Source organism: Thermobia domestica, chromosome 11, assembly GCF_964235325.1.
Source record: "Thermobia domestica chromosome 11, izTheDome1.hap1.1, whole genome shotgun sequence".
In the NCBI taxonomy this organism is placed as follows: Eukaryota; Metazoa; Arthropoda; class Insecta; order Zygentoma; family Lepismatidae; genus Thermobia; species Thermobia domestica.
The window spans coordinates 249497486-249510437 of record NC_137464.1 but is presented as its reverse complement, the minus strand read 5'-3'; the positions used below and the strand labels follow the sequence as shown (position 1 = coordinate 249510437).

General features: G+C 34.9%; 1 protein-coding gene across 2 annotated transcripts in view; it reads left to right on the top strand.

Annotated features, from left to right (window-relative positions):
- LOC145664906 (uncharacterized) overlaps positions 1-12952 on the top strand; it is a 331547-nt gene that overhangs the window by 120625 nt on the left and 197970 nt on the right. For both annotated transcript variants that reach the window (XM_081731985.1, XM_081731984.1), the window contains exon 2: positions 10612-10662. In XM_081731985.1, coding sequence (XP_081588111.1) covers positions 10612-10662 — 51 coding nt within the window. The remainder of the gene's footprint in view (positions 1-10611; positions 10663-12952) is intronic.

The following is a 12952-nucleotide window of genomic DNA, read 5'->3' as shown; positions in this document are numbered from 1 at the left end:
TATATATATATATATATGTGTGTGTGTGTGTGTGTGTGTGTGTGTGTAATAAACGTTTATTAGGATCATATTAGTGGCTCTTTAAAGATTGTTATGTTGGTGCGTACGTCCGTTACTACACACGATTAGCTTAAATGATAGCGAAGTTTTGAATTCTGTTTTTTTTTTTTTTACCAGATCGATTATTTCGGGCGGGATCATTAATGGAGTCAATTAGTTAAGATTTTCATAGGTGATGGGTTGTTAATATTTCATTCATTCATAAAATTTTATTATGTTCGCGTAACGTTAATATACAACTCTCAAGTCAGAATGTTGAAGAGTTGCATAAACATCCGTGCGAAGATATTTGCATAGTGGTAATCTTTATTATAAACGCAAACCTATAGTCATTCATACATATACTTTTTGCATCATCCTCTTTATTGTCTTGTTCAAGGAAATATTAAAACCTCCTCCACTTTGCGTATGTCACTGTTTGAGATAGTTATTTAAGACATTGGTATACAAATTGTCTCGATATGAATTTCTCATCTACAGGGTGTCTCATAATTATGTATATGATGTTTGCCTGACTGTACTGTTTGTAATTCTGGACAAAAAATTTCGATATGGCAACACTGTGTAGCCTGAAAATTGGGATAAGGGTCACTGGACTTATAACCGTTAGTGTATGCCAGACAAGATGACGGAACGGTTGTCTCTGGAACAGTGTGTGCGTTGTGTGCATTTGTATTGTGGAACAAGCAGTTACAGTGGCCAGCTCGATCTTCCACCACCTGACATTTTAATGTTATTTTATTTTTAAGCGCAAGGTGTATCAACATCTCATACGCTATTTGGCCCGAACTACAGGAAGCTATCACAGAAGAGTTCCACAAGATACCAGTATGGGTCCGTCAAGCTGCTTGGTACGACATTGCTCTTTGTCCCCAGGAATTTATCGATTTGGATGGTGTATTGTTGGACCATGTCATAGAGGACAGAGATTAAAATTCTTGTAACGAAAGGCATAAAATTAATGTGCTTATGTTCAAGTTGTGTTGTCAGTTTCTTTACTGCAGTCTATGAAACATCATGTGATAGTTATGGATCACCCCCTGTAGATATTCTGATAGCCTATAGATAGAAGTCTTCTTCGTTTATAAGCTCTCTTCCATTTTCCTTCCAACATTTCTTAGCTTCTTTGGGAGTTTGTGTAACAAAATTGCGTTTTGCTTTTCTTTTCTTACTGGGAGACTAGAATTCTGCACCAACACCACACGTAAAAACTATCCACTTTTGTCCTTTTTCTTCGCTGAGTATTCATGTTTCTGGTCCGTATTGCGCAACGTTTTAAATAAAAGTATTTGTGTTTCTTTACGTCTGTCGAAATTAGGGTTAAGCTCCTGATTAAATTCTGAATATATGCTGTATATTTTGTTTGTTATATGCGCAAGGAATTCCTTAATATATTAAGAGAAAATAAAAATGCAAAGACAATATCATGAAGAATAGTGAACTCGTAGTTCTACAAAATCGAAACCTGATACATAATAATTCGATGTATTTTCTTCAACATTCTCTTTCAACATCGATATTGATTGTACTCATTTATCTTTCTTCACAGCTCCTGTGTAAGACTCCTGACTTGTTTGTTTTCAAATAACGATCTGTTATTTTTTAATACTTCCTTTAATTAAAAAAAAAAAAACACAAATGTTTAAAACTGAATTTTTAAATTAAAAGAAATATTAATTAGTCTTTCGTGTTGATGAATTTTATTTGCTTTCGATTTTTTTAAATATAATAATTAACTACGCTTCTAAATTTAAACATCAGCAACATCATACATTAATTAACAAAAATTCAAAACTGTTTTTCTTTCTTTTGAACTGATTAGTTTTTCATCCCTGCCGTTCCAGCAACATAAAAACAGAACAACCCATGAGATTAATGTTTCTATAATTATTAAGATTTTCTTTTTTGCCTGTCAAAAAGAAGAAAACTATGATTAGCTTCTGAATTTTCCAAAATAACAACAAAAGAGAAATTACTTAAGTTCCTATATTGATTGAGGTGTTTACATCCTAAGAAGTTATATTGAACCTTGTTGTAGTGTGTTTTTCTTATAGCCAGGCACTGTATTTTGTAGGGGAAAGGAAGGTTTACGATTCGATAAATAACTAACTATATGGCCTACGGAAGTCGGAGGTTTAATGCCGCATTCACAGAAGCTCTCAACTGACTTTTATCTGTAGCCAACTGGATCAGTTTCTACGTTGTATTCCTATTTCTGAGAGACCCATCTTAATATTACCCTCCCAACCGTGCCTAGGTCTTCCTAATGGTTGTTTTCTGATTGGTCTTCCAGTTAGAACTTTGAAAGTGTTCCTACTTTCTTCCATTCTGGCTACATGATCTGCCTACTTAAGCCTCCTAGACTTGACCCTAACAATGTTCGGTAAATGGTATAAATTATATAGTTCCTCGTTATGAAGTTTCAGCCATTCCTATTTCCCGTTCCTCTTGGGTCCGAAGATTAGTCTCAGGATCTTGTTCTTAAGTACTTCCTGTCTCAAGTCTATGTTCTCTCAGAGTAAGAGACCATGTTTCACAACCATACAGGACAAGAGGCATGATTACCGTTTATGTTGTATTTTAAGTTTCAAATTCCTCGACAGATACGATAACAAATGATTTTAAAATATTGGTGCAGATATTATCATGTTATTTGTTATTAACCATGCCTTACACCCTTACTATTAGAATGGATTTATTAGCTTAATATTGTAACATATATTCTTTGTATATTGAATGTAGAAAGAAAAGTATTCCGTATGAAGTACCGTATTTATTATTGAATCGTTTTAGCTATACAAACAATACAAAGTAAAAGGCCTGGTATCTTCCAGGGAAAACGAACAAAAAATAAAATAATATAAAAGAATGACTTATTTGTGTCTGCAGAACTATCTGGATCTGTACGAAATAATAAAACGTTTTTCCTTTGTAGGCACGACACTAAGATAAACACACAATGCACTGTAAAAACACTGAATATAAAATGTCCAAACATAACAAATACCGGCACTCATATTGCTTGCACAGCAGACAAAAGACAGTCGCAGTCTCTTGACGCGATTACGTTTTTATATGATGAAAAAGGAACAATACAGCATATTGTGCTTATGAAAAATTTAAGATGAAAGTTTAACTAACTGTTTACGTAATTAAAATAAGAATGAATACAAAAGTAACACACACACACACACACACACACACACACACACACATATATATATATATATATATATATATATATATATATATATATATATATATATATATATATATATATATATATATATATATATATATATATATATATATATATATATATATATATATACAGTAGAGCGTCGATTATCCGAACGTCGGACAACCGAACAACCGCTTAACCGAACTGTGTACTCGCTCGCATCTATTATAAAACGAAATATATTATAAAAACACTTCGCTTTAGCCCTGATTCGTTTATGTACCTTTAAATCACTACGTTATTATAATAAATATATCAACTACTAATTACTAACCATAAACATGAATTGTGTCCAGATATCGTCGATTTATTCTTCTGTTTTATACGTACATGAAATGTCAACAGCAACCATAGCTTTTGTACATATCTTCCAATTTCGTGTGTATAACTCAGTAATGATCTTTCCTATAACAACTAATAATCTTATCAATAACAAACTGATAGTTTTTGTCATAGTCTTTTCCCATGACAACATGTCCTGTCAATAACAGCGTTCTTTCTTTTAATTACATCTAAGCTATATGCTTAATTATTGCGCCTCTGATCAGTGTTGGTAAAATGGGTACAGATTAATTATAATAGGAATGCATCGCTGTATGAATGTCGCCCAGAACGGGAATTCCGTAACAGTATTATAGTGAAGGAAAGAACCCTGTATATTTTCAAAACATTCACTTTTTGAATAGCCCTCGTACTAATTATTACTAAATCAACTCTCCTATTAATTATTATTATTACATCAATATAAGTAGTTTTCTCTTCTCTTCTTTCTCCATATATATATCAATTCATTTATAACAACATTTTTCTTTTATTACTAATCACATATCATAAAGCGTCGATTCATTAAAAAATATTATTTGTGGGTCTATTCAAAATTATAAGTAACTGATGACTTACACAGAGTTACTAGTTAATTGTTCCTCTTTTACATTGAGCGATAACATTCATATACAGACATTATTTACAATTAAGATTGCCATCATATCACACGTCAACAACAAGATCAGAAGGTAATAATTACATTTAAAAGCTTCAATTTAAGTTCACTGTCATGGATTTCAAGTTAACACAATCAAATCTCTTTTGAACATGTAAAGTAAAATAAAGGTAAACATAACATTCAAAGTTAATACAAAGATAAGATAAATTAATCACATCATAACATGTTGCTCAAATATAAAGTCCAAATGAAGTATTCATAACACAACTCATAACATCTGAGAGAATAAATTAGGAATTGTTATCCATCCGTAACTCAAATCTAAGTTACATGGCCAAAAGATTCAAACAAGCTAAACGATAAGTCGCAAACGGGAATACAGCCATCTTCAACTACATCTATGCCAAGAATTTGAGCACAACTCTTAGCAAGAATAAATCCAATTCCTCCAATGGCACAACACACATCTACCAAGGAAGTTTCTTCGTCAACTTCAACCATTTCTGCGATGGAAGTATACAGCATCAAAGTATTCACTTGAAAATAATAATCTGGAGATACTCGAAAATTCATGTCACATATAGTTTCTTTTACATATTCTTTCTTGAACAACAGCTGTAGTGGTGGAGGTTTCTCACCTTCTTCCTTTTCATTGAAGATCTGGAAATAGAGCGATGTTACGTTCAAGCAGTTTCTTTCTCTGTTTTGGACATAATCTTTCAAATCGTCCGTAATCTTCTCTATAGACGAATGCTTCAGAAAGTCAGCAAGTCCTTCATTCTTCTCTTTTCTTTCTTCTGCCCAATTTGTTAAATCTAAATTCCTTCTCGGCAACAAATCCATTAGTCGCGTGAGTGAAGATTTTATTTCTTCAGTATTCTTCTTCAACTGTTCTCTATAATTAACATCCCACAAAGGTATTGTAGCCTGTTTTATTCTGTCTTCTACGGATAACTGAACTTTCGCCTTTTTATAATCCTTATCAACAGAGTTTTCCAATTTTCGCTTACGTTGATCAGCTTCGACAACTTCGGCTGAAAGAACTCGCTTCTTCCAACTGTATCCATTCAAAATCTTTACTGCCATCTGTTGGTCTTCTTCAGTTTTGAAGATCAAATAAATCCAAGAACTCGCTCTTTTCGGCGACTTAATAGTATGGCTTCCCAACTTCAAATTATCAGTCAACAATTTCTTCAATTTCCCTAACCGGTATAATCTCGGCAGACCTTTCACTTCAATTTTGAATACGCCTGTAGTAGTAGTGGAGGTTTTCTTGACCGGAGATGACGGTTCTTCTTCAATTGTAGCATCTTCCGTATCATCATTCGTCACAGGTTCTATGGTTTCATTACCATCTTGTTCTTCACTATTTTCGTTTCGTCCATCTTCATCTAGCTTTTCATCTAGCTTTTCATCGTACAATTTTTGTTGTCGATCAAATTTCTGTTTTAGCTTTTCATTGTGTTGTTCGAATTTAGCATCTAGTATCTGTTCTAGCTTTTTATTGTATTGTTCGAATTTAGCATCTAGTATCTGTTCTAGCTTTTTATCTAGCTTTTCTTCGTACAATTTTTGTTGTTGATCAAATTTAGCATCTAGTAATTGACTAATCGTATCAACAAGATTAGAATAGAAATGTTCAGACACAGTTACGGCATTTCCAGAAATGGTTTCATTTGAAATACTGGGTACTTCTTCAATCTCGGAATCCTGCATATTGCTAATTCTTTGGATTCTCTTCCCACTTCTCAAAGTAGTGAAACTCATAAAATACGTATACACATAAACTCAGTTCTTACTATTCTTCGGAACTAAATAGTATAGTATAGTCCCGTGTCTTCGGCACCAGATAAAACGAAATATATTATAAAAAACACTTCGCTTTAGCCCTGATTCGTTTATGTACCTTTAAATCACTACGTTATTATAATAAATATATCAACTACTAATTACTAACCATAAACATGAATTGTGTCCAGATATCGTCGATTTATTCTTCTGTTTTATACGTACATGAAATGTCAACAGCAACCATAGCTTTTGTACATATCTTCCAATTTCGTGTGTATAACTCAGTAATGATCTTTCCTATAACAACTAATAATCTTATCAATAACAAACTGATAGTTTTTGTCATAGTCTTTTCCCATGACAACATGTCCTGTCAATAACAGCGTTCTTTCTTTTAATTACATCTAAGCTATATGCTTAATTATTGCGCCTCTGATCAGTGTTGGTAAAATGGGTACAGATTAATTATAATAGGAATGCATCGCTGTAATTACTCTCCCACCCTACCGTCCATCATCCCCCTCACTCCCAAACCAAGTTTCCCAAAGTAGTCGCCGCACTGAGCCACCGCTGGCGGAACATTGCTTCTAATGGGGCCTTCATAAGGCGCTGCTGACCGGCCAAGCCGCCTGTCGCTGTGTTTCAACAATCAGCACACTTTTGTCGGTTTGGCACTGGCTGTAGAAGTACAGTACAGTACAGTACAGTTCGATTATCCGAACAAACCAGTTTTCCGAACACCCATGTCCCCCAATTACTTCGGATAATCGACGCTCTACTGTATATATATATATATATATATATATATATATATATATATATATATATATATATATATATATATATATATATATATATATATATATATATATATATATATATATATATATATATATATATATATATATATATCTGTGACAATGTTCTGTTAGTTAGAATTATATCTTGGGAGTTTGATTTTACGGATTTTCATACTAACTAGATATTTTCTACACATACATAAACCCCATGAGAGTACCATATTTTCCCATGATTCTCGCTCTAGTTTATCGATTTGCTATAAAATTAAGAAAATTAATAAAACGTTAATAATTATAATTATCTAGCGCCTATTGCTTATACAACCCAAACCTTCACGATAGTTCAATGGTTGCAGAATGCTTGGCTTTCTGCTGACCTCATATCTTACAAGTTTGGTACTTCTCTTTTCGTAATAAGAGGAAAGAGACCATTGCTTTTCACAATGCAATTAAAAATACAGTACAATGAATAAACACTTAAAAGCAATGTTTTTATAAAATGTAATATAAAGGAGAAAATAATTTGGTGAATATTGTTAGTGACATGCTTTATCTTTAGTTTTACGTCCCACTGTTATGCCGTCTAAGCTAAAGGAGACGATGATGATTAGAAACGAATGAAATGTGGAATGAAAAAGTGGAAGGAAACGGGAGGACCCCTAGAAAACTCACGCATACGGTGTTCGTCCACCACGTCCACCACAAAGTTGTTGCTCACAAAATCAACGAAAGTGTTGAAAAATGCACTACAAAGGGAGTATATATATATATATATATATATATATATATATATATATATATATATATATATATATATATATATATATATATATAAGGTTAAATTTCTGGGAACAGTAAGGCTTATTTGAAAAATAAGTATACTTTCTAGTGAAACTGAATGTTCCAAATAGTGGGTTAAAGTAAATGTTCAAAATGATGGTCTACAGCATCGATATATTTCTGAGTACGAGTCACGACTGTTTCCGTACTTCGCACCAAAGTGTCCAATGGGATTTTTGTGCACATCGTTTGAATCCCATCCCGAAGTGTGTTTGAATCACATCCTAGCATAGTACGTGCTTTACGACGATACACCTCAACTTTTACTGTGTTTCACAAGAAAAAAATCGAACAGCGTAAAAGCTGGAAAGCGTCCTATTCACTGAACTGATACGTTGATCCAAGTATGTTCGTACATCTCAACGATAGTGTGGCGGGACGCCATCTTGTTGATAATAATACCTGTCATTACCGTACATTGCACAAATCGGAGATAAAATGGAATCAGCAAGCATTTTTAGGTACTTTCCTCCAGTTACAGTACTTTTCAAACGGAAAGGCTCAACGATTCCTCTAGGAGACAAATCATACCACACACATTTACTGCAAGCAAATTCACAACTTTTTTAAACGATAACCTGGGAATTATCTTAAGCCCAGTAGATATGATTATATCTATTGATAATTCCATTAAGTTCAAGTTGTGCTTCATCCAACCAAACAATGGTACCCATAAATCCAGTTTACGTGTAACTATCCCTTGAACCCCTTTATACAATTATATCGTACGATCTGAAGGGTCGTCGTCACGTAGTTGTTGAAATCAGTCTTGGAATGTACACATGCAACTTATCATTCTCCAGTATGCATAGCATACTACTAGCACTTATACCGCTCTCACGAGACCCTTGCCTTGATTTTATTTATTTATTTTTTATTTTATTTATTTATTTATTTATTTATTTTTTTGTGTGAACGCTGAAGTACCTCTAGCACTGTAAGTAAGGATTCAGCAATTGTAGCCGTGCGAGGTCACATCATACACATGACACACTCTTCTATGAACCTCGAATTTGTCTCGTAGGTGTGTAATTATAACCCTTGAAGGTGGATCAATCTCATACACACATCTGCACGTATCTAAACCTCAGCAACATTCTCAAACTTCCAGTACCACTTAATAAACTGATTCCACTCTTCAAAGCTTAATTACCCGTCTGCCGTGTTGAAGTTAACCCTCTTGTGTTAATGACCGGATCTGAACTTGTTCACCTTACGTTGATAAAAAGTTAGTATGTTGTAGATCCGCAGTTGCCGTGATGACAGCCACGACTCTTCTAGGAAGATTTTTCGTAAGGTTCCAATAGACTTTGGCAGATATTGCTCTCCATTCTTCCTAAAACATGGCGAACAGTGCGGTTGTAATTTTCGAGCGTTTCTGGTTGGGCCCTCACCTGGCGTCCTAAATTATCCTAAAGATGTTTAATAGGGTTGAAGTCGGGGTTTGGGGTCTGCCAATCGAGTGCTTCATGTCCATCTCCCTAAACCACTCAGTAACGCTATATTGTTACGTTGAGACACAAACGACCCACTATTGAACTTCTACCAAAGAACAGGTAGTGTGGAGTTGTGTAGAGCTGCTTGATACGAATCGGCTGCCATGGTTCCAGACACTAAAACAAGAAATTTCAATCCAAATAATGAGAAACATGCTCACACTGTGATTTCTTCATCTCCAAATTTCACAGTGGGAACAATGCATTATGGTAAGTAGTACTTACCTGATATCAGTTCTAGAGATATTCATTGGATTGCCTCAACATGTACGATGATTCGTGACTCCACTGTTTCACTGTCCACTCGCACAGTGCTTTGCTTGCGTTCTGTATGATCCTTGGCTTAGGGCCTGCAGCTCGCCCATGGAAATCCAGTCCAAACTTCTCATGACATATAGTACGCGCATTGGCAGCAGTCCCAGATGCCAACGTAAATTCTGTGGCTATGCTGTCCAACGACTTTTCTTCGTGTATTTTCGAATACGTCTCATATATCGCCGGTCCCTATGAGACAATTTTCGTGGCTTCCCTGCTCGGGAATACGGTTTCATCGCTTTTTCTCACTCCCACTTTACCACTACATCACACACTGTATCACACGGAATCTGGATCTTGTACCTTTCAGCTCCACTTAGTTCTCACCGTCCGCTCATTTCGACTGCTAGCATCACTCATAGCACGTTCGCCGAGTGTGTGAACTTTTCTTCTGTGCAGTGCCGATGTCTGGAGAAGCTTAGCTGTCTTTCGAGATGTGTTCAGTTATTAATGGAATATAACATATAGGCGTGAGCGAATTACTTCCCAATATCCATAAAACTAGCCCTCAACCGTAGGAAGAGCACCTAATACCGTCATAGTCTCGTTTCTTCATGAAAAAAAGAGAAAAGCTCATCCATATGAGCTTCGCGGTAGTTATAGATCACAGAATATCACACGAATAATTAAGCCGAGACGTCTCTTGCGTCACAAATAGCCTATCAGTGGAGTATATATAGTCTGTAGAAGGCAGGGCACGTAGCTTGCGTAAGAAATAGGCTATTAGTGGAGGATGTATTGCCAATGGCAGGTGAGACACGTCCCTTGCCTGAGAAATAGAGTATAAGTGGAGTGTGTATAACCTATGGAAAGGAGACTTACAGGCGACCCAAGAAGAAGAAGAAGAAGAAGAAGGAGGAGGAGGAGGAGGAGGAGGAGGAGGAGAATAATCTAAAGATGGATTTTAGGCGTAGATAACAACAACCATGAGTAGATTAATAGCATAGTACAAGCATTCGTTTCTGCAGTAATGAACCTTTAGCTATATTTTCTAAGTTGTACATTTATTTGTAATTCAAAATATTAAATGCAATTTATCAGTTATTCGATTACAGATTTGCTTATTTTTGTGTAGTGAAATAATCTGAATACAATCTAATCATACTTTTTCCTCCTTTCTTGCAGGTAAACCCAAACTAGAATATTTGACTGAAGATGCGTCATCGGAAGTTGAAGGTACGCTAAATTATCAAATTATTTTAGTTACTTTACTTTTACATTTCATACAGTTACGCACAGCCGGATCGAAATCATTTTTTTTCGGGAGACTAACTTGAGTTTACATTATATTCAAACATATATACAAACAAACTGAAAGTTTCAAGGGGGCTGAAAATAGTTTCAGGTAGCTCACCATCCAGGCTATACGGGCCTAAAGTTAGGTCATAGGCTAGTGGACATTGAATCTCTATTAGAGAATCAAGTTGTCAATGATGTAAAGGCGAGTACACTAGTCAGTTGATTATTCAAAGGACAAATATGTTCATTATTACTGTTTACTTTAATCAGTGGTGTCTCGTGACGTAACGGTAGTTCACAGCCGTTAGAAACTTTTGATTCTAGAATTCTTTCAGTATCCTAAATACGAAAAACCGTAAAAAGTCAATGAAAGTAATCAATATATATTTACATATAATAAGAAGTACCCATACATAAACAAAGGCTCTATTTCATTAGTATATGAAATCATTTCTGATTTTCTTCTAGACAATCAACTTCCGTCAATAACTCTTCTGAAGTTTAGTTTCACCATTTTTTTTCTATGTTGATACTATAGCTAATGCACTGAGACTATTTTGAGCTACGGCTTTTATATTCTTTAATATGCTAAAAACAACTTTCAGTTTCTGAAGTCATCGGATTACTTACTATGGTTTTCATTAATTTTGTTGTATGCCATTCTCTTTCTACAGACTCACCACCATTTTCACGACAATATACTAAATGAAATCTCCATTAGACTGCAAACGTCTGCTATCTTGTATATTGGAATTGCCAGGCATGCTATTTTGTGAACTGTTAACGGTATACACGAAACATGCAATGTATCAAAGTAGCTGCGGAGGCACCTTTAATTACGAACGCTTTGTCCAAGTACTTTTGCATTGTTTTCTGAAGACACATCATGACTGTTTATTTTGAATTTACGTTCTCTGTCAGATTTTAGGCTATATAAGACGAGATTTACAGTTTAAAAAGGATATTACTGTAATGTCTTTGATGTTCTCCCATCTGGAATTGAATCCTGGGCCTGTCCACCAAAGACATCCACTAGTCACTATAGATATGAGGAGGACAGGACATTTCATGAAATCAACCAAACCACGGAAAACACCAGAGCTACTAGAATTTTCGGACTCCTAATAGAGGCAGACAGCATATTCAAACATCCCAAAATCTGATGGAATCAATCAAAAGTGAGCGAATGTGACTTCTTTTTCTACAAGATTATTATGAGTCTTAATAGAAATGACCATGCGAACGAATCGTGATAGAACATTTGACGTACTTTCCAGGCACACACCCAGACAATTTTGTTGGATGAGTCCAAAGTTTGGGAGAGGGCTCCAATACTATAAGACACTTACATCTATGTACGATTGATCCGCTGTAATTCTACAGCCGAGAAACGATATCTAATCGTTAAGTTCCGCCATCTATATTCTAAGAAAAAGATATAGAATTAGATTTTTTAAAGAAAAGAAATAGTACAAATGAATTGTAACAACAGATCTTTAGGCTACATCAGTCATTTCTCTACTAAACAATTATACTTTTATTATGAAAGCGTATAAACGTATGCCGAGTTGAGAAGTTTTGAGGGGAGATACGAACCAGATAGATTCTCCGTGTGGGTGCGCCCCTGGTGCTCACACTAGTTAAATTCAGGTTAATTATAATGTGTTTATTCCAGTTCTCACACTTCTTTACTTTTTCAATCAGATGTTGCGAATATATTACATAATTCAGGTCCACTGCTAATTCCCTTCATATAAGACACGAGAAAAACAAGACAATCATATTTTCATTTCATAATCTACGTTTCTGCCATTTATTGTTTTAAATTAACGTTGAAATTTCGACACAGTTTACTTTTCACTTCTAGATGATAGTTAACTTTGGTCGATTATGTTCTAACTTCATTCTAAACTTTCATAATCCATCAGTGCGCTAAAAGACAGACAGTAGTTTGCAATCGCTGAACAGAATCCTCTACAAAGTAGGGTAACGATAAGATTTTGTTTGCAAGAAATCTTCTGAAAAATGTTGCCGTATCGAACAGGCCTTAGCTTCACTAGTATTCAGAAAGTATTTTAAGAAAACTTAACACTACAAACCTATCGCGAAGGGTATACGAGAGTATACGGAACATATCCACCTAATTTCTTTTATAGTTCAGCATACATTTACTTAATTGTGAGATGTAATGGAGGAACATGCATGAATATAAGCTATAGTTTTGAGA